We start from the raw sequence: 23353 nt of genomic DNA on the forward strand, positions 1-23353 counted from the left end.
AATATCAACATTGTAAGGTCAGAATCACGTTGTTGGTCAAAAAGTGATTCTGTCGCTCTGAAAAGCATTTTGCACACATAAAAAGTAGAACAGTTGATATTTCTATTCCGTTCAATGCAAACGTGTTAATTTGCTTACAAAAGGGTTATTTAAGCAATACACGACCATTTGGAAGTGAAGTCCATTAATTTTGAGCAATATCAACATTGAAAGGTCAGAATCACGTTGTTGGTCAAAAAGTGATTCTCTCGCTCTGAAAAGCATTTTGCACACATAAAAACTAGAACAGTTTATATTTCTGTTCCGTTCAATGCAAACGTGTTATTTTGCTTACAAAAGGGTTATTTCAGCAATACACGGACAGGTCACACAACAGACACTAACCCTATTACCCCCAAATTGATGTGTTTGTTTCCCCGTTGTGATTAATTCATCTCATACCATTAGATGAATACATAATACACATTTACAAACTAATGCTTCCATTTGGTTTCCATTCAAACTGTATTGGGCTGTTGGGTTTTCAATATGATGGACGTGAGTCATGGTTTTTGCGTGGTTGTATGTTCTCCACGGAACAAACAATATTTGTTTTGTGTGTGTGTGTGTGTGTGTGTGTGTGTGTGTGTGTGTGTGTGTGTGTGTGTGTGTGTGTGTGTGTGTGTGTGTGTGTGTGTGTCTTTTGGGCATGTGTTTGGCCCAGTTTACTGCAGGCTTGTCGATGAAAATCAAACATTGCATCATGACTGAGAATAAAAGTGCTGTGCATTACCTAGTTAAACCTGTATTACGACAAAATGGGAAAGATAGTGGTACAGCTCGCCCTACTTGGGCTGATGCTGGCAGTCGTCTACACACTACCAAACAAGGTAGGATTTAATATTATCATATCTGTCATATAATATGATCTGATTTGAAATTATATCATACTATATTACATTATGATATATAATATGATCTACAATTGTATCTCATTAAATCGTATTATATGAGGTTATTATATGATTCGATATTATATTATATATTATATAAGGTAATATATATTATAATATCCAGTACTAATATCAAGTACTTTACCTTGCATTAAGTGCTTCTTAAGTCAATCCTGCACTGTAGGAATACTCTGTTAGTAAAAGGAAATGTACATGAATGAACAAAAGTATAAGCATCAAATATACTTTAGGAACAAAATTAAAAGTACTCATTATGCAGTATGACCCATTTAAGAATAACATTTATTGTTTTATTGGATTCATTATTGTTTATAATGAATCAATTTATTGATGCATTAATGTGTTAATCACTTTAATGTTGCATCTTGAAAGGTTGGAGCTCATTTATATATATAGCAAAATGCTTAATCGTTAAATAAATGATGTATGATTATATTTTCTATATCTAATATGAATCTGCAAAGTAACTAAAGGTGTCAGATAAATGTAAAGGGGTAGAAATAACAATATTTGCCTCTGAGATGTAGTACAGAAGTAAAAGGTAGCAGAAAATAGAAATACTAGCCAGTATTATTACCTGATGTTTCTCTAGTTCGGCTCTATCTCTGATTATTCTACCAAATTACAACATTATGAACTATGGCACTTTGACAAACATCAGCAACTGCAGAGTAGCTGCTGGACTTCAAACTTTAAAATCAATAATATCAGTACAACTGATATTATGTTAGATAAGCACAATTGATGGTGCTATTATATAGGTTATGAAGCTCATATAGCTTCCTGAGGTCATATTAGGGTTAGAGTTGGAATCAACCTATTCACAGGTCTTTAAAGGTAAGGGTTATAAAACACAATTAATTAATATGGAATATTTGTTCCATTTGATACCTAAGTCTTTGCATTACTCAATCCTCTTGGCAAATGAACAGCCCCGTTCTGTCCAACACTTGTTAAACACTAACCCAGTCTGGCTTTGGCTGGACAGCAATTCCAGTTGCTGATATGTTCTTCATTTGGATGAACTGACTGATGAACTGAAAAACCCTCCCAACAGGGCTGGTTCGTATTATCACTCTAGTAATTTTTGGGAGATGCTTTCATCGGGCTTGAGGCCAGACTGATCTACACTGGGAAATAGAAAGTGAACTTGAAAGATTGGAATGGTCTCCCAAGGCAACTGTTTACCACTAACCACAACTATGGCAGTTAAAAAAATAATGATGTTAGAACTAATCTAGTGAAACCGGGAATCAACGGATTAAGCTGTGCATGCAAACGTACTGAATCACTGCGTTTACATGCACATCTTAATCCGATTAAAGCCATAGTTCGACTATGCTCCTCAATCGGACAACTGCAATTGTCCGAGTATGCATGGCGCTGAAAAAATCAATTCATTAGCCGAAGCATGTCATGCCCCGGTACGATAGGTGGCGCTGTACCCATTTCAACTAATAGAGCCACCGGCGGCATTCAAGAAAGATGGGGCCTCTACGAAGTCAAATTTCCTAACCTTTATGCCTCCTTTCCTTTACCTTTGTGGAAAACGTCATCGGGTCAAGGAGGAATGAAAAGGTGCTTCATTTTAAACATCACTGTTTAAAATGAATTTAACTCTTCTTTATTAGGTCAATGATTCGACTTTTCCTAACCAACGTCTTTGCGCGACGGCAAGTATTGCTGACCTCTAGCGTCTCTGGAGTGAAACTACAGTTTTCCGAAGTTGGACTACAACAAGCGCTCCTTTGATCCATGCGTTCTTGTCCTATTGATTTCAATCAGGTTGTCGCCAACAGTGAGAATCACATAGGTCGGACTTGGCCAACGGGAAAATTCTAGGCCACTTGAATCCCAATTCACATGTGAAAAAAAGACGCTCAATTTATGTTGATGTTGAAATTAACTGCCCCCTAGACTGGGTATACCCATGCTGCCTTGCGCGCTTTCATTTCACGCTGCTAGGCAGCCTGGTTTCCATGGATCCGATTTTCGCCTGAGATAGGGAACCAATCACAGAACGGGGAGGGACGGCAAGACGATGACGACGTCTATGCAACACACCGAAGCTTGTAGTGTACGGATCCAAAATGGCAACAGACGCGTTACCTTTCGATGCAGCCTTAGATAGTGTTCTAAGTAGTTTAGAACGCAAGTTCATTTTGAAAAAATAGCAACTTTCGGCATTAAACTCTTTCATTACCAAGAAGGATGTCTTTCCTTGCTACCAACAGGCTTTGATTGGCTATGAGTTACGTACAGGCTCATATGATAGACATTCATAGTGCCCAATTAACGGCTCCGGGCAATCGTATACCACGCCTCAAATACGAGAAAATGAATGTGTGGTTCCCAGACCTCATCTCAATGTAGATTGAGATGAGGTCTGGCGTTAGCCAGGCTAACTGCCCCCAGTAGTCTTTCTTAAATGTGAAGTTGGCCTTTTATTTTCTGACGGTTAATACTGTGTGCTTAATAACCAGCAATAAAATAATTCATTTAGATTCAAATAATGTTTCTGGAATTGGTATCCATTATTATCATTTGTATTTTCTTCTCTTATCTTCTTCTTCTGCTTTACCGCGTCTCTCATGCATCTTCGCATTGAGTAAACTTGTTTCTTAAAGCACCATGCTTGGCATGTTACTTTATGAATCCCGTTTCATTGCTCCAAGCAAAATCTCAGCCTTACCCTATGGCTTTCGGGACACAGTGGAGCCGTGTCTCGAAAGCCAATTTAAGGTAGGGTAAGGGGTAAGGGCTAACATGCCCTCGTAATTGAGATTTTCGATGAGCACACTCAAAGAAACTGAGAATGCTCCAGTTGTGACCTGCTCCCACAATACCTTGCTAGAAAATGGAAAATCAAGAAAAATCCTAGGCAAGATGGCTGGCGAAAAGATATGACAGGATCGAAAACCAGAAATGTAAGTGTTTTCTATGTGAATAATCACTTAATAAATGACGATGACCATCGCATTATCATTATGCCGTTTGAATGTTAGATAGGCATTTTCTTTACAACAAGCACAACCACCAAACGCCGGGAGCAGAGAAACCGGCCGGTTTCCATATCGGGCTTTATTGTTTTATTGCTTTCCATATTGGGCTGCCTCCGTCGGGCTGCCCGCGTTCGGGGAGCCGCCGGGCCCATGTCCGATTTTGTTCAACAAAATGGGACAATGATGTTCCATGTTCCATGTTCCATGTTCTAGGGACTCTAGGTTGAATATCTGTGTTAATAAACATGCAAGTGCCATCACAATGACAAGTCCTTGTGTCATTGTGTACGGATAAGACAGTCAAATTGCTTAGTCATGCACAACTATGCAATGAACTAATGCCTAAATGTTGTGGGGGTGAGACTATTCAATAGAGACCCATTACAATACATTTTGATTAATTAGACCTACATTAATGTAGGAAAAGAGCAGAGAATTGTACATAATTTGCATGAATGTACCAAAGCATTTGCAACTTGTTCAAAGAAATGAGAAACTGCTTTTTAGATGTGCACAAGTGACACAATGATGTGAAGATTGAACAGGTCGTTTTGAGAATTTCAATTCTGATCTGAGAAATGTATCAAAGCGACTGAGAAAAACTGTAATATGGAACAATCCGATGCGATTTGATGAGATATCGTTTAACGTTAACACATACATTTTCTATTAATTAAAATAAGCCTTCTGTAAAAGAAACATTGCCTACTTTCAAATATATATATGGTAAAGGGACCATGGAATCTTAGGTTTTTATATTTATTTCTTTATGGCATGGGGAAAAAATGGAAGACATTTATAAATTTAGAACTACATGTCTAATTATTTGTTTATTTATAGACTTGATTGCTGTCCTACACAATTTTTTGTCAGAGGCAAGACCTTAAGGACTTCCACGCATTTGATTTCAGATTTGCTGGTGCACTGAAAATTGTTTCACCGTTTTCGCACATATGGCTGTTATTCACACACTCATAACTCCGGTTGTTCCCTGCTCGTGAGACGCAGGGAACAAATATACACAAACACACACGAGGATCCGCTCGCTTCCTTAAGTTTCATTTTCCGGATCCGTAAATGAAATGAAATGAGTGGACAATGCTGTCTTGATATCAGGCTAAAGCTCACTCAACCGATTCAAAACATTTAAATCGGTGCATCGACAGATACTTGGTCATTTTAAATAGGGTTGGGCATCGAGCATCGAGCATCGATTGGAACCGGGACTTACATTCCGGTTCTCCTGGAATCGTTCAAATTTTAAAATTTAGATTCCTAGTTTCGATGCCCCGTCCGCCGACCGGAAGAAGAAGCCGCCGAAAACTAACGAAGAAGAAGCTTCCGGAGAAGCCGCGAAACTGTTTATGCTCGCGTAAACATGGAAACTGTGCGGCGGCGCTCGAAAGTGTTGCTTAACTTTAATAAAATAAACAGTGTTGGGACTAACGCGTTATTATGTAACGCATTACAGTAACTACGTTACTTTTGCGGTAACGAGCACTGTAACTAATTACTTTGTCAAAATCAGTAACGCGTTATCGTTACTGCGATTTAAACTCGTTACTCAATACTTCACGTGCATAACCTAGGAATACAGTTTCCGTGGTGGACGTGACGCGGACGTGAGTCACGTGACGCAGCGACGCGCAAGTAAATGAACTAAAACAATGGCGGTGTCACACCAAATTTGTACCGGGTGCCAAATTTGTACCGGGTACGTAATCCATACGTAATCCATTCCAAACCTGCCTGGCAACAGATGATCGCGGACGATCGCGTCGATTGACGTAGGAAGGTTCAAGAACATTCGCGAAGTCGTTCATTGAGTTCAAGAACATTACTAGGACCAGGTTAAACATGAGAACGTTAAACACTCGGTTTACTACACATTAAACACAGAGGTTAATAGCTAAATTCGATTAAACAATGAAATGCAATACAAATATAAAGTTAGGAACGCTAATAAATGTAATTTGTAAAGTTAGGGCTATCTGTCTTGTCGCGCTCAATGAACGACTTCGCGAATGTTCTTGAACTCAATGAACGACTTCGCGAATGCTCTTGAACCTTCCTACGTCAATCGACGCGATCGTCCGCGATCATCTGTTGCCAGGCAGGTTTGGAATAGATTAGGTATGGATTACGTACCCGGTACAAATTTGGCACCCGGTACAAATTTGGTGTGACAGCGGCAATCGACGACGGTCCAGGCGTATTTTTCTCATGGAAATATGCACATTATTTTTCCTTTCTGACAGTAAAAGACATAAGGAATATTTTGGTGACCTGTCATCTTTGTGGAGGTTCGACAACTCTAGCCACATCAAAAACTAGCAATTCTAATCTGATGAAACATCTTCAGAAACAACAGGCATCTACCAAGCTAGTTGAAAAAGACCCTGAAGGTAACACAGGTGATGCTGCTGCTAACGTCAGCTCCGCCGACGCTGAAGGAGAAGCCACTCCAGCCAAACAACAAAAGCTTGATTTTACAAAGCCTGTTGCACAGTCTATAACCCAGACACAGCTAAACAAATGATGGAGATGTATGGACAAAGACTGATATAGACATAGACATACTAACATAGACTACTAAAGCAATTTATCCACCATTATTGATTTCATCAGTTGTTTTATTTATCTAAACGGCCAGAGTGGAGGAAATATTATTTTTGTCAAACATTAACTATGTTTGTGAGGCTGAAAGTACTTTTTATTTATTTAGTTTCTCTTTGTGAGGCTGAAAATACTTTTAAGTTTGCCCATCATTATTGATGATGAGGTCTCCAGTTGGTGGAGTTTAGCTGTTTTGAGTTAAGGTTAACTTACAAAGAACGGATAAACCTCACTGTGTTTACATTGAAAACATCTATTGTATCAGTTTTCCACTATTGATTCCTACAGTTGCTAAATGGTCTGAGGCACAGTTTAATTTTTGCACTGCCAAAACTATACTTTGTACCTGTTTCAATGGCTACGGTAAATATGCCTATGAAAGTTTCAAAACATACTGTATGTTGTGTTTTGTTGATCCACTGCTTCATCGTAGTGATACTGGGTACAATGATCAAATTTTACAGTTGTTTTGTCGAACACTATGCCACATCAACCCCAAAATAATGTGTGTGCATTTGTAGATGGTTGGAAACAGTTGGAAACAATGTAAATATTTCATTTATTTGCACTCACACTACTACACTGCTATGGCACGTTCAGGTCACTATGGCGCATTGCGCTTGTGGCAGGATAGGACTTACGTGTAAGCAAGCCAGAGGACTGGCAGCCTCCCTAGCTATCCAGTTAGGGAGGTCCTTTGCCACATTAACACAATAAGATAATTTAGAAAAAAAAAGTTACTTTCCCTAGTAACTAGTTACTTTGAAAGTAACGAGTAACTTAAAGTAACTGAGTTACTTTTGAAAGAAGTAACTAGTAACTGTAACTAAGTTACTAATTTAAAGTAACTTGCCCAACACTGAAAATAAATGACAAGTCGGCTCGGTGCAACACTTGCAAAATGATTATATCGTGCAAAGGAGGGTGTACAACCAACATGATTAAACATCTCCGGGGTCATGGTGTAGAGATAACAGCGTGCCCCGTCTTTGACGCGCTGTGCCGGCCTTCCTCCGTTGCTTCATCCTCCGGATCCGACTCTCACCCTAGCACCGCACTGTCCAGAACGCTCACGCATACTGCATGAGAAGGCAGATATGATCATTTTCCTCAACAAGAACTGTTTCTGATTTTATACTGTACCTGCTGCTAATCTGGGCTAGGTTGTACAAGTTGCTCCTCTTTGTTTGTTCGATATACTGCACCAGGTTAGCCCATCAGTGGGAGCTCAGTTACATGTTTAAGTACCTGCAGGATGTCTAAATGTGAAGTTTTCAAAAATGAATTAAACTATCTTGTGAAAAGTATATATCTGTGAAAAGAAAATTCATAACATTTATAATCATTTCATAGATTTGATATTTATATAATAGTTGAAAACAGCCCTGTGAGAATTTCAAAATGAAGTTCATAAAAAGTAAAAATTTCATAGAATTAAAATTCATGGATAAGTTTAGAGTATTTCATCCAGAAAGACCTCTGGTTAGCTAGCTCATTTAACATGTAAACTTTTTTGACCCTGCCTCTTAAGAGAATCGGAATCGAGAATCGTTAGGAACCGGAATCGAAACGAGGAATCGAAATTGGAACCGGAATCACTCAAATTCAAACGATGCCCAACCCTAATTTTAAATTGATTCAGGGGCCCAGGTATCAATGTAGTCGCATCTGTGTTAATCCAACCGGATACCGATTAGTATCGGTGAATAGTTACACCCCTAATATTTATTTTTTACATGTATGGCTTACCACCTCAAGTCTTATGTTTATTCTGGTTTTATATATTCTGTTGATCTTGTATAATGTTTGATCCAAAATAAAGTTTCTGCAGTTTCTAACAGATTGTGAGCATGAATAATATTCTTATCTAATCATACCGTGCTTTTCCATGTGGGTAATGTTACATTCCTAAGACATTCAAACTATAAAGTAAAATTCTAGAGATAGATATTGTATCAATTTTTTTTAAATAAAGATCAAAACCCCGTCAACGACTACTAATGACGTACTGTAATTTGGTCTTGAAGGGTTGTTGTCCCATTTTGTAGGGGTATGGTTGCGGGGTTTGGGCTATGGGGTAGGGTAAGGAGTAGGGGTAGGGTTAAGGTGGAGATTTTTGTAGAGCAAAGAAACGAGATTGGGCCTAAATATTGCCGCCATAAAGGATTATGGGATACCACTATCTCCTTTCCTTTCGTAAAGGTTGCTCAGGGGTAACCTATTCTAATGGAGGGTTAAGGATGCATCGAGGCTACTTTCCTAAGAATTTATAGAATTCGAACAGCCTTTCCTCCAACTTCCTATGCAAAAAAAGAATATCCCCGGGCCTCTACGACAACAACACGAGTATCTTCTCCTTATACTTCCAGCTCACGGCCCCGGGAAAAGATGTCGATTATGTGCAGAACACAGAATCTGATCCAATCTAATTAAATGTATACAATACATGCACGCTTAATGCAACTATCAATCGAATAATCTAGCTGTCTTAATCTGACTATGAGTATTCTGATTCGATTCGATTTTAGTCAGACTAAGGTGTGTACATGCATCTTAATAATCCAATCATAGTCGGACTACGCCAATAATTTGATTTTCTTGAGCGTCATGTAAAAGCACTGAATCAGTGCATTTATATTGCTTTGTTGAATGATATGTGTTTTCCATACCTGTTCAGGAGGACTGGGACATCTACAAATACCATATCAACTCCACAGTGACCGACGGCTATGCCATCACTATCATCACCAGCCGCGTGGTCAATCGCAGGGACCAGCCAACGGAAATAGAATTCAACGTCAAGATTCCAAAGAATGCCTTCATTAGTCAATTCAAAATGTGACTGGCTATCAAATTCACCTTGAATCGTGTATTTCAAATTTCCTTCAGACTTTGTGCAGTTCAAACAATATTGGTGTTCTCCAGGTCGATCGAGGGTCAGATGTACGACGGAGTGGTAAAGGCCAAGGAAGAGGCTCAGCAGCAGTACAGCGAGGCAGTGTCCCGTGGTCAGAGCGCTGGGCTCGTCAGGTAGGTCTACATTGTATATCAGGTGTCTACAGACATTATAGTTCAGGTAGGTCTACATACATTATATAACATCAGGTTAGTGCAAATTGAGGTTTGTCAAAATTATGTCAGCATTAGGGATCTGGTATGCCAACATTATTGGCATACCAATAATGTTGGCATACCAGGATAGTATTGATCTAATTTCTTACTTAAGTAAAAACAGTTTAATTGTTTCTAAGGAACGTCTAATGAACAATGACTATTTAAGAAAAATAATTAATCGTAATCTTAATTTCTGTATAATTAAACTTGGGCTGTTTCCAACATTATCATTTTATAACTACATTGTAACATGAATTGAAGTGTAATAGAGGAGGTGCTTCTAAGAATTGTTTGGCTAATTTCCAAGGAAGTATGCAATTATATCTGAGTTATTACCAACCTAAAACAATTGCAATTACTTAGTTTTTTGTTGAGTTGATGGATGATAGTGGACGTTTTTCTTTCAGCTGTAGTTTCTCTGTATTTACCTCTGATGTACTGGTCGTAATTGCCCAATAATATAATATAATTTGCCATATATTTAGCAGGTAAGTACTTAGAAATGAAGGGACTGAAAAGGGAAGGGTTACCAATATGGTTAAATGTATTATCTATCCATGGACATCACAATTGAACAATTTTGGGAGAAACGTTGTCTTGTGATATGACTTTGTCGATATTTCACAAAATTTATATTGTCATTCTTTTCTCACATTTTTCTTCAGCAAACCTTTTGGGGAACCCCCCTTTAAAACAATGATTATCAGGTGTTCTCTATTATGTTTCCATAATGAATAATCTTGCCTGCAGTTCTGTTGGGAGATCCCTCGAGGAATTTACGACCTCTGTCACTGTGGCTGCTCACCAAAAAGTGACCTTCGAGCTCACCCATGAGGAGCTGCTGAAGAGGAGGCTCGGCCGGTATGAGCTCCAGATCTATGCTCGGCCCATGCAGCTGGTCAATGATTTCAAGGTACGCTGTCATGGTTTTTTATACAAATTAGTAATACGTATTACAAATGCAGTACTGTCAAATTGCTTTTATGTGGCCTTGACATGGACAAGTGTCTGTATCTCTTTGTCTCTGGAAGATTGATGTTAGCATCTATGAACAACCAGACATAGTGTTCTCAGAGGTTAAAGGAGGATTAAACAACCCTAATCTTGCTACCATCAGTGCCGCAGAAAGTCAAAATCAGGTACAAAATAATCTGCACCGAATGCACTGCAACACGTATACAAACACAAAATAAATACCTTATTTCAGATGAACATTGCAGAAGAATATTCTTGACGATCTCAGTCCCCTAATCAGATCTGTGCTGACCTTTCTGTTTCAGTTGGATGTCCATTTCCACCCAACAGTGGAGCAGCAGACCGTTTGCGGAGCCTGTGGAGATGACGGTTTGAACGGAGATCTGGTAATTGTTTATGATGTCTTCAGGGATGACACCCTGGGACACCTCAAGGTACAGTCCCAGTGAAGAGAGCACCATTCACCAACTATTGTATCAGAAAATCCCATCTAAGAAGCCTTCATCCACCTTTTAATGACCACACCTTCTTCCCACCGCCTCCAAGGAATCGGACGGGTTTTTTGTCCATCACTTTGCTCCAACTGGATTGGCCCGCATTCCAAAGAACGTCATCTTCATCATCGATCAAAGTGGCTCAATGCATGGCAGGAAGATGCGCCAAGTAAGGTTACCCCGATGAGGTACTGCTATTTAGCAATGCTAACATTGGATTTGTCAAAAGAAAAATGGTAAACATCCAGTTTATTATTCCGATAATGACATATTGAGAATGATTAAATGTTGTGTGAACCTGTTAGTAATGGAAACCACAGATGGCTGTCATCCAGTTTCTAAGGACCACATTATGTGCAATCCATAGGCCACACATTGGTAAAAGGTTAAAACATCTCAAACTATTACTTGTGTGTCTGTGTGAGAGTATGATTATATTCAATAGTTTGAAATAGCTTTAATGTGAAGATTTTTGATGGTGTCGTAAGCACCTTGCAGATTTTCACATGACTGCTTTACTGTCCTCCTTTTACCTTTGCTCAGACTCGTGCTGCATTAGTTCATATCCTTGCAGACCTGGCGACGGATGACTATTTTGGTTTGATCACTTTCAACCACGCCGTCCATCCATGGAAGAGGGAACTTGTCCAGGCTAACGAATACAATGTTGGTATTGCAAAAGAGTTTGCACGAAGAATCGAAGATGGCGGATGTGAGTGTATTAACATGAAAGCGAAATATATATATATATATATATATATATATATATATATATACATATAGGGTTAGGGTTATATGTACATTATTTATGTACAGTAAATATCTATCTATAGATACATATATGCACACGCACGCACACACATATATATGCAGTGTTTGGTAATGGTACACTTAGAAGTAACATTAATGAGTTACCCACTGGAAAAAAGAAAATCTTCACTTTTTGTTACCAATAATAAAACACCCTTTGTGATTTCTTTCCCATTGGTTAAAACAGCGTTCACCACTCACCAATATGACTGTGTTTGTCGCTGAGTATAAGCTAAATTGTCCAGGAGGGTAAACTGAGCTTACTGCAAAGGGATATTTCAAATCACACTTTGCTGGATTTTTGCATGCGGCAAAGTATTGACTGTTTTTTTACAAGCTCCTTTCAACATTCCTCTTCCTGCAAAAAACACAGTAATCTTGTTGAAATATAAGGCAGCAGGCAGTGCGCTATGTGTCTACACTACTGTATCCTAAATAGCATTGTGCTAGCTGAGCTTCACATGCACATTTCACAGGTACCCTCGAACAGTAGGAAAGAAACAGAAACAGTGGCAATGCATCTGTTATTTTATAGTGAAAGATGCTTTTCTGAAAATGTAAAAAAAAATACTAACGGATTGCTTGAATTGCAAAACTACTTAATCTTAGTTATATGATGTGTCCCTTTGTAGCGCAATGCCTCCAACACTATATATCTATAAAGACTATGGAACATGACATATCATCCTATTCTACTCTTAATGGTCACTCTTTTTGTCATTTTAGCTACGAACATTAATTCTGCCTTGTTGGAAGGTGCAAAAATGCTAAATCAAAACCCCCGAGATGGTTCAGCATCTATTCTTATTCTGCTCACCGATGGAGACCCAACCACTGGTAAGACACAGTAAGACCTAACAACTAGTAAGACCTTACGAGTAAGACCAAACCATTAGAAAGACCCTACCACTGGTAAGACACAGTTAGACCTTACGAGTAAGACAAGGTATGATGACAACTGGTAAGACAAAGTAAGAACCAACAACTAGCAGGACCTTATGAGTAAGACCAAACCCGTGGTACGACCCAACCACTAGTAAGACTGAACCACTAGTAAGAACTAATCACTAGTATAGACCCAACCCCTAGTAAGACTTAACTACTAGCAAGAGCTAATCACTAGTATAATACCCAGCCCCTAGTAAGACTTAACCAATATTAAGAACTAATCATTAGTATAAGGCCCAGCCTTAAGATTTAACCAATAGTAAGAACTAAACACTCGTATAAGTCCCAACTGCTAGAAAGAACTAAAAACCAGTAAGAACTAGTATAAGACTCAACCACTAGTAAGACCCAACCACTGGTTTTTCATTGCAGGGGAAACAAATCCTGTAAAAATACAGAAGAATGTGATACGGGCCATCAATAAGAAGTTTCCATTGTACTGTCTTGGTTTTGGTCACGATGTCAATTTTGAATTCCTGGAGAAAATGTCCTTGGAAAACAGCGGAGTAGCGCGACGCATCTACGATGACACTGATGCTGATCTTCAGCTGAAGGTGAAACAGAAACAACTCATGTCATTACACACTCTACACACTGAATTATTATAACCCATCAGCATGTAATTATGAAGTTATCATCAATCAAATACAATTATGAATTATCATCCATCTGAATACAATTATTATCATCATCTAGATACAATCATGAAGATATCATCCATCTGAATACAATTATGAAGATATCATAATTCTAAATACAATAATGAGGTTATCATCCATCTGAATACAATTACTATCATCAATCTAAACACAATTATGAAGTTATCAATCTAAATATAATTATGAAGTTATCAATCGAAATACAATTATGAAGAAGATGAACTGCAGTGTTGGACAAAAAACGTTCACAAATGTCTTCCTCCTCAACCTCAACACGTTTGCGTGTCCACACCTATTATATAGTTATATTACCTCCACAGGGTTTCTATGCAGAGGTGGCTACTCCTCTGTTAACCAACGTGATGATGATCTATGAAGGCGGGGCTAATCTCACACAGACTAATTTCAGCCAGTATTATAACGGCTCTGAGATTGTTGTCGCTGGCCAGATCACCGACAACAATATTGAAACATTCTCTCCACGGGTTGTAGCCATCTCGGTAAGAGTGTGTGTCATATTTTGCTAGTTTGGTTTACATATAAAATAAACCAGATGTTTTTTATTTTAATGATGCACACAGTTTATCAAAATGTGTTCCGTCTGTCACCCAGGGAAACATACGTGTGGAATTTTCTGAAACAAATTCCAGTAATTTAATGACAGCATCTATGTCAGAGAGTAACACCAGAAGGCTTTGGGCCTACCTGACAGTAAAGCAGCTCCTGGATAAAGAGTATGTATGTCCAGTGTCTCATAGAATACATTTTTTCAAACTGAAACATTTTGAGTGATCTCTAACAGCTTTTAATAAGAACATGTTTGTATAAAGAGATATTTCACACCGTGTCTGACATTATGAATCTAGGTTACAGCTAGATGGTGAGGAAAAGGAACGGGCCAAACAGGAGGTGCTTGAACTGTCTCTGAAGTACCGCTTTGTGACTCCACACACCTCCATGGTGGTGACAAAGCCTCCCGGAGAGAACACACAAGTGCTCCATAAACCCAAGGAAGGAGAAAAGCGTTCATCGCCTCGAGGACGATTTTTAAGTAGTGCTGTCTCTAGGGATTATGATGGTAAGGTTTATTTTAACCCATGTGCATTGTTTATTGTTTTAAAGGGAAACTTCACCCATTTGCATTAAGCTTTGTATCTACATGTTAGAAAAACATGTAGATGCTTTGTATCGTTAGAAACCCAGTCATATTTTTGAATGGTCGTGCCTCATTCCATAATTTTCTCCTAAACGGGAGGAATCCGTATCTACCTCTAACACTTTCTGCTTTAAATGACGCAAAATGACGATTTTTTTCGGCATTTAGAGCAGGTAGTGTAAAGGCCGATTCAAACCTCCGGATCCGGACGAAACTCGTCCATCCGTACCAAACGTTGTCTCCGGGACTACCCTTCATACCTCCGTCCGGTTTCAGCAGTGACTCTCGTGTCCCAAATTACCGGCATCGACAATCGCAAACATGGCATCTGTAGAGGAGATGATTTTGCTTTGTGTCATCCGAAATCTGCAAAAAAAAAGGTGCAAAAGGTTTAGGCCTAGGCGGCGGTGGCATGGCACCTCTCTCCAACCCGCAGATTCTCTCCTCAAAATGTTGCGCCATTTTTAAAAATCGCCCTCGGGTCGCACCAGTGTACGCCCCAGGCCAATGGTATCGCTTTTCTTTTTGTTACCACCACAATTCAGCGAATCAGTCAAATAGGCTACCTCCCTCAGCAGCATTCGCGCAACACAACTACATGTAGAGAAGAGATAGATCGCTAACTAGCAGAGAGTTGTAAGCACTTTCCACCCTTTTCAGTGGAGGAATTGGACTCCCCAAACAATGTTATACTTAAAAGGAGCAAGTAGGTTACATATGAATTTAGTCTTTCGGCCTGTAGCATATAAACAAAATGAAGTAACTGTCCCATATTTCTAACTGCATTTGAAGTAGATATTGAGACTCACAAAAAATGGACGCTATAGGACAGTGATCATGATTTGTCTCAATATCAGAATAAACACAATGGGTCAGATAGCCATGGCTGGTGGAATGGCCGTAAACAGGGATGCAAACTTGTAACCTTTCGGCGAAATTCGCCGTTTTTGTTCCGAAAAAGGTCATTTGTGTGATTCATGGAGATCTGCAATAAAAATATTTCGGGGGGGGGGGGGGGGAGGGCGTCCAAGTAATCGGCGAACGCAAGCTGTCATAAATATTTATTCCAAGCTTGTTCGTTTGGCCAACCCGTGTAATCATGTCATCTTCGGGTCTGTAGCTGCCTTGATGCCGTACTAGACAGGAGTGACGTTGGTACGCTTCAAAAACAAGGGAGTCAGGCTTTCTAACGTAGGCTAACGTGCTAATGTCAGACAGTTAGCTGACATACGCATCGCAAATCACAACCATTTTTGCTGGTTACAATAACGGTGTTATCGGATAGTACAGTGTCTATTTCTCAGGAACCTTTGAAAAATCTAAGCGAGAAAACAACGTTAAATGTACCTACCATACCTTCACATTAAAAAAAAAAACCTAAAATAAATAATGGAAAATCAACGGAGCAAAGGCTTACTCTGATATCGATGTAATGTTAGCGAATGAGGGGTGAGAAGCCCCCTACCTCCCCTTGCTAATATTTATTCCGTTCGTCCAGAGTCAAATCTATTCTTGAGGTTCCAAATATTTTCAAAGCAGTTTGTCTTTCAATGTGAAGAGTCGATCGAGTTATTTTATGTTCCGTCGTTTGAAGCAAACCTTTTAGCCCTGGCATTTGTGTCCCATTATTTATACCTTCACTGGAAGGGAAGTCCATTTTCCAGGCTCTCGCCAGCCCCCTTCAGTGAGGCAGAGGTTAGGTATGCCTTCCATGCTTTTTCTCTGTGGTTTTATGTCTAACTAGCTTCTACACATACGTGAAATACACTACCTATTCTATGGATACAAACGACATAATAAAATACAAATATAAATTGTAAAATAAAATACGAATATTTCAGGGATGACAAACAATGAGAAAGCAAAAGGCATGCGCTCAACCCAGTGTATGAGGGATTGTCGCTGCCTCATCTCACGAGTCTCCTCTGTATGAACAGGACATGGTCAAATTCAGCGATATTGATTATTAAAATGTTTGGGATCATTGTAATCATATAAAAATGACATTTAAAGCACAGATCAGTAGATACATATTAATATGTATTTTATTTGATCATTATTTGTTTTTTGCGTTTCATAATGACTTTTGTTTAATGATGACGAGGCGGAATTACGCGTTGAAACGCACCGTTACGTCCCGTTAGCAAAATTATAGAAAAAATTGTTCACAACGGTCCTTCATGCCGGCTGTCCAGCGAGACAACGTTACAACACTTAAGGAAGCTGCTCTCGTTTTACGGTAAGGAATCTGTATATTATATGCAATACAATAAGTAATTATGCAGGTTACCTTGTCAAGTTAGTTTTTTTTCTTTTGGCTTGCCAACGTAGTTAGCTAGCCAATATTTAAAATGCCTTTTTATACCTTAACTGTTTTATAATATGCCTATTTATTGCAATGTAAAGCACGTTTTATTTGTTTTGAAAGCCTAGCTAGCAAATTCACCACTCTCCCACTTCAGTTTGTTTTCAGAATGAGAGATTTTGAGGAGGAGGATGCCATTACTGTGGCTCAACTAGAGGCAGGAGTAAGGTGCAAATGGTCCTGGTCCTGGCTGAAGCTAGACTCTAAGAGCAATGTGAAGGGAGTAGAATATGTGTTTCCACTTTCTCAATTTTTCAAAAAAATTGACAAACCAGGCCATGCCCGATGCAGCCTCTGCTGCAAAGAGATAAATTATTATACCAAGGGCTCCCATGCCCTTTTGGCACACTGTAAAACAGAAAAACATACCCAAAAGGTGGTGGGTATTATGACCACACGTAGCATATTAGTGTCAACAACTCAGGGCCAGTCACAGCAGGGACCATCAATGCCTGGCCCATCACAACAGAGCTCATCAATGCCCGGCCCATCACAGCAGAGCTCCTCAATGCCAGGCCCTGAGCAGATGAGGGAAAGAGTGAAGGTGCCAGTACCACTCTTTGAAAGGGTAGCAAATGCAGAAGTGAGTGTTGGTTAGCCAGTATGTGCTAGTTGTTGTCATAGATCATTACATTAAGCCTAGATAAGCAGACAAGGAAATAATTTTTTTAATAAAGAATGTGCTTTGCAATTGGTATCATATAAAATACTAACATTTTTTTTTTTCAGGCACTGGTTCTTGGAACCATTGCAGAACATTCCCTCCCCCTATCTGTAGCTCCTGTCATTGTTGAGCTTGCCCAGACACTGGCTCGGGATAAACCAGCTTTGACGGGCATGAAGCTGTCCCGGACTGCTGCCTCATACAAGATGGTCCAGGGCCTGGGGCACACCTTCTCCGAGAGGACGTATGAGCGCATCAGATCAACACCATTCTCAATTAATTTATATGAGAGCACATCAAACTCAAATAAGAAGGTGTTGTCCATTCTTGTGTGCTACTTTAATCAGGAGCTTAAGCATGTGGTTGTTGAACACCTTGGCTCCATTGAAGTCCTAAAGGGAACGGCTCAATATTTGGAAACGGCCTTGGTGACCTATTTCAATGACCATAACATTCCCTTTGCCAACCTCATCAGTATGATGATGGACTCCTGTAATGTCATGCGTGGGAGCAAGTCTGGGCTGGAGACCAGAATCAGAGGGACGCACTGCCAAAACCTCTTGGATGTTGATGGAGATTCTTGCCACCACATCCATAATGCCGCCAAACAGTTTGCTGCCCCCTTCGGCCACCACCTAGAGCAGCTCTTTTCTGACCTACACACAGACCACCAGTGGGCTTCAGACCAGTCGAAATACCTGATTGAGATCTGTGAGTTTATGGGCATTCAGGGAACGAACCCACAACGGTTTGTGGCACATCGGTGGCTGTCGGCTTATGATGTGTGGATCAGCACTCGCCGAATGTTGCCGGCATACAAGGTGCTCTACTATGGATTCCTTAGCAAGGCAGACCAGACCCTCTACGAAGAAGTCCTACCGGAGATCTACAAGGACCATAGTGTTGGTGAGCGGGCAAAGGCCAGGATCAACTATTTCCACCAGGATCTCTCCAAAAAAGGAATGCCACAGGTTGGTAAGGACAGAAAAGAGAGGGTGGTGAAGAAAGTCTGGTTCGAGAGTCTCAACACTAACCTCCAGCTGAGCGCTTACCTTGGTGTCCTTCCAATCCTCAAGGAGTATGTGATGGTGTTCCAGGGTAGCCAAACCCTTGTCCACAAACTGCATGACAAGCAGCTTGGAGTGGTCAGCAACTTCATGGCATGCTTTGTCAAGGCTGAGCATCTTCACACCACACCGAAGAAGCTCATGGAGATGGAGTTCAGGGACAAAATGCTGCCTCTCAGGGAGTTTTATGTCGGACCGGTGGCTGAGAAACTCAAGGCAGAAAATCCAAGTCATCCGATTGTGCTGCAGTTTCTCGACACAGTGAAGACTGCATACATGTCAACAGCAGCCTACATGCAGAAAAAGCTGCCACTGAACAGCAGGACCCTACAGGCACTGTCTGCTCTTGACCCATTGGTAAGAGGCCACTCAGAGACTGGAATACTGCTGAAGCGGCTGTCAGGGCCAGGGATGATGGGCCACTTGGTGCCACCCCAGTGTGACGTGCCACTGGAAGTGGTGAAATTCAATGTGGATTCTACCCTTCCCCTGTACAGCGATGGTGACAACATGGTGAACTGGTGGGCAAAAGTGATGGACACTGGCGGGTACCCAGGCCTAAACCATGTGGTTCGAGGGGCTCTCTCCATTTTCCACTGACCCATGGTAGAATCATCATTCAGTGCCATGGGAGACATAATAACCAACAAAAGCACCAAAATGAGCATGGCAACCTACAATGCTATCCAGACAACCAAATATGCCCTCAGGTCCAGGAGTCAGACGGCCATCCAGATGTTTAAGAGAGATGATGTGAAGCTCTCCAGGGTCGATAAGGTCCTTTGCAGGAACATCCACACTGCAGGAACATTGGACAAGGCTCGCAGACAACAGGCCATGTTGAAAAAAAAAGAGAGCCAGGAAGAGTTTGAGTGCCAGCCATCAACCAGTGGCGAGCAAAGCAGGAAGACTGCAGTGGAGGAGGACAAGCAAGCCAAATTGAGGCACATAACCGCTCAAAAGCGGAAAAAGTATTTTATTTAGTTTTGTATGTAGTTCAATATTGTATACAAAGGTTTATTTAAATATTTGGTTGTGTTTCTGTCAAGGGATGCTGGGTTGGGGTGGGGGGAGCCAAATGGGAAGGGAGTTAAGTAGGAAGTATTTCAAATGTTTATTCTGTGAGTTACCCATGTCAAATTCTAATAAACGGAAGTAAAAAACAAAGAACTGGCTTCATTTCTCATTCCCTTGTTCGGAAAAGAATCAAGGACGAGTTAAAGGGGTTGTGAAAGTTGATAACCATCCAAGCTAAATAGCCGCAACTTATTTGTGTTTTACTGGAATAACATTGAAGCATATGCAATATATATATATATGCGTGTGTATGTATATATATATTGTGTGTGTGTATATATATATATTCCGCGAGGGGGTTTGGGTCCTTGTCACCTTTTTCATCCCTGATGAGTTTGCACCCCTGCATAAAGTAGGTCTGTATAAATAATGCAGTGTAAGCTTGTCTAGGCCCTGCAAGTCAGGATGTAGGCTATGAATCTAAATGAACAGTAGGTAAAAAGGTAGTGGCCACCCCCAAAATGCACCAAAATACAGGAAATCAAATCTATTAAATTCAATTTTTTTTATGGGGGGGGGGGGGGAACCCCAGACCCCCTGTCTATTACTGTGCCCCACCAACATTTTTGATCACCAGCCGCCACTGGTGTGAATTCATTTTCCTTTATTTAACCTGGAAAGATCAATTGAGGGGTGACCCTTTTTTACAATGACGTCGAGTTTTACAAATACACAATATACAATACAAACACACAACAGTCTAAAAAGAGACAAAAACAATTAAAACATTCCGAAGATGGAGAAGAAGAACATTGCTGAACCAAAACTGTTACAGTTTATGTGGGGCAGATTCAAAATAATATGTCTAAATTTGTTAAAAGATATGAATGTATTTATTTTAATTTGAAGTTGTAAATTGTTCCAGGAGTCAGTGGCACTGAAGCTAAAAGCTGTTTTACCGAGCTCAGACCTAGCGTATGGAACATATAACATGAGCATGTCGGTAGAGCGGGTCTGATAAAGCCCATCTGAAATTTGCAGCATTGTAGTCAAATAATGGGGAAGCTTCCCGGTCAGGGCTTTTTAAATAAAAACGTGCCAATGTGCGTCACGCCTTTCTTTAAGAGAGGACCACCCAACCTCTCTATACAAAACACAATGGTGTGTGTCATAAGCTTCTCCTGTGATTAACTTTAAATGGGCCTTAAGGGGGGGGCGGGGCTCTAAAAAACTACAAGCACTCCTTATTTTCAATCCCGCCTAGGGGGTGAGACCCACTGACACTACAGACCTATTACAGATCAGTGCCAGTGGTTGGGATTTAAGGTGCGCCACACTTTCGCCCTGCACAGGCGAGCGCCTTCACAAGGATTTGTAGTGCGAGAAATTCGCTCGAGTAGAAATATTTAAACTTTGCCACAACATTCGCGTGATGACAGCCAATCAGCGTTCAACAGCGTGGCCACTGAGTGACATGTGTAACGTAACAGCCAATCAGCATTCAACCGGCCAACCGTTCCCTGCATTGCAGTCCGGGGTGAACCGCAGGAAATTCGCCTGACAAAACTTGGGCAACAACGTGAACGGCCGATAAATGTGTCTTTTGGTGTGAACGCACCTTTAGGGGTGTAGGCCTATGGTATAAACGGTATAGACTGTACACCGGTGTGAATTTGCGCTACGGTATGGATTTTGACATTACCGTGTGACCGGTAAACCACACGAGCGCTAAAGAAGCTATGATTTAGTGGGCTACGCAGCCTTTTGTTAATAATAACATCCGGCGTTCAAAGCTTTTAGCCGTGTTCTATAATATATTCTATATATTATATATATATATACAGGGTGCGATTTGCCGGTGGGGATTATCCCCCCCTCTGGTTTACACGTCCTCTGCTGAATTATTTTTATCCTCGGTGGGGATAAAAATTATCCCCCCCATCCAAAGTATTTTCACCATTACATCGTAATAATTAACAACCAAAATACACAGGGTCCGTCTTCATTTTGAAACATTTTAAAATGTTTCTCAAAATTATCCCCCCCTCTGGTTTTTTCACAAATCGCACCCTGTATATATATATATCCCGGAATACTCCAGGAGCTCCGGCGGGAGACCTATATCTAAACTAGAAAATGCGTTTCCTGCAGAAAATGCAGTGAGTGCTGTAGTGCAAAGTGAGGTTGAAAATATGTTTTAACGAAGCCAGTAAGCCACAGAGATTAAGACATGAAGAAACGTTAAATGGCTTAAATCAAGTGAAGGGATTTGAACAAAAGTTCTAAAGTCTAAATGGAGTAAACAATGTGAATGGAAACAAATAAAGTGACAGCTGAATGAAAAGTGCAAAGCATTGCTGAAAATGCAGAAATGTAAAATGAATTGAACTGAAGAATCTGAAAGGTCAAATGTATTGCACTGCTGGTGTGTGTGTGTGTGTGTGTGTGTGTGTGTGTGTGTGTGTGTGTGTGTGTGTGTGTGTGTGTGTGTGTGTGTGTGTGTGTGTGTGTGTTAAGAGAATAGCGAGCCGGTGCGTGATTAAAAGTAGCCCAATAGAGCGGGAAAACAGCCCAATCTGGCAACACTGCCTGAACGTCCTCCAAAAGTAGCCCAATCTGGCGGGAAAAATGGCCCAATCTGGCAACACTGCTGAACGTCCTCACACTCCAGCCTCAATGTAAATCAATGAGACCAACTGAAAACGAAACCGGTATGAAACTCAAACTGTGATTCTGAATAAAGTTTAAATGATATCGAAATTCCGTTGAGATATTATTGAAGATACAAGTGCGTCGAATTGTTAAATGGTTTGAACAAAGATAAACGGTTGAAAATTGATTTAGTTACGTCTTAAACAGTTGAAGTACCAGTCAATGGGGTTGACTCCCATGATAGCATTTTAAAAGTAGAATATCTTAAAAAGTATGGAATATATAAAAAATCTGAAAAGAAGTGTGTGATTCCAAACTATTTTGAACATTTAAAAATTTGAATGGAGTCTCTAGGTCAAAAATTGAGGAAGAAGATAGGTCCCAAAGTTTGTAGAGGATAATAAAGAAAGAAAGAATAAAACTTATGCAGAACAATAGTTGAGTGCTACATGCAGCACTCACCTAATGATATAATATATGGACATCTATAATAATATTGTATATAATATCACGGCCAAATGCTGTGCGCGTCTCCAGACGACATTATGAATCTCAAACGACTGCTTTGGGTTCTCTGCCGTTTCTGATACTTCCACTTCCACATCAATCTGAAGTAGACTGAAACGCGACATGGAGGAGAAAGGGATTGTTGCCCGCGATTGTCTTCCACCGGAGCCCCGCTGCCCGCTGCTGAGGCACCACCGCCTTGGCAGTGCCGAGGTGGCGGTGCTGCCTCTCGGTAGCGGGCAGCGGGCAGCAGGGCGTTTGAGATAATATTATGAATAAACAACTATGTCGGGTTCTCCAACGTCTCTGGTCCTTCCACATCAATCTGAAGTTGCAGTTCAATATGGACTTCAG

At 40.4% G+C, this 23353-nt stretch overlaps 1 protein-coding gene across 1 annotated transcript; it reads left to right on the plus strand.

Annotated features, from left to right (window-relative positions):
• Positions 1-797: 797 nt before the first annotated feature.
• On the plus strand, positions 798-19423 carry itih3b.2 (inter-alpha-trypsin inhibitor heavy chain 3b, tandem duplicate 2; the record flags this gene model as incomplete). Its single annotated transcript, XM_079747608.1, has 15 exons — positions 798-869; positions 9249-9409; positions 9497-9601; positions 10436-10598; positions 10717-10824; positions 10966-11094; positions 11207-11323; positions 11698-11866; positions 12691-12801; positions 13285-13466; positions 13892-14071; positions 14184-14305; positions 14438-14595; positions 17871-18000; positions 18232-19423. 15 exons carry the CDS (start codon positions 798-800, stop codon positions 19421-19423), a joined length of 3099 nt encoding a protein of 1032 aa, XP_079603734.1.
• Between the last annotated feature and the right edge of the window lie 3930 nt (positions 19424-23353).

This window comes from Pollachius pollachius, assembly GCF_949987615.1.
Source record: "Pollachius pollachius genome assembly, chromosome: 12".
NCBI classification, from domain to species: Eukaryota; Metazoa; Chordata; class Actinopteri; order Gadiformes; family Gadidae; genus Pollachius; species Pollachius pollachius.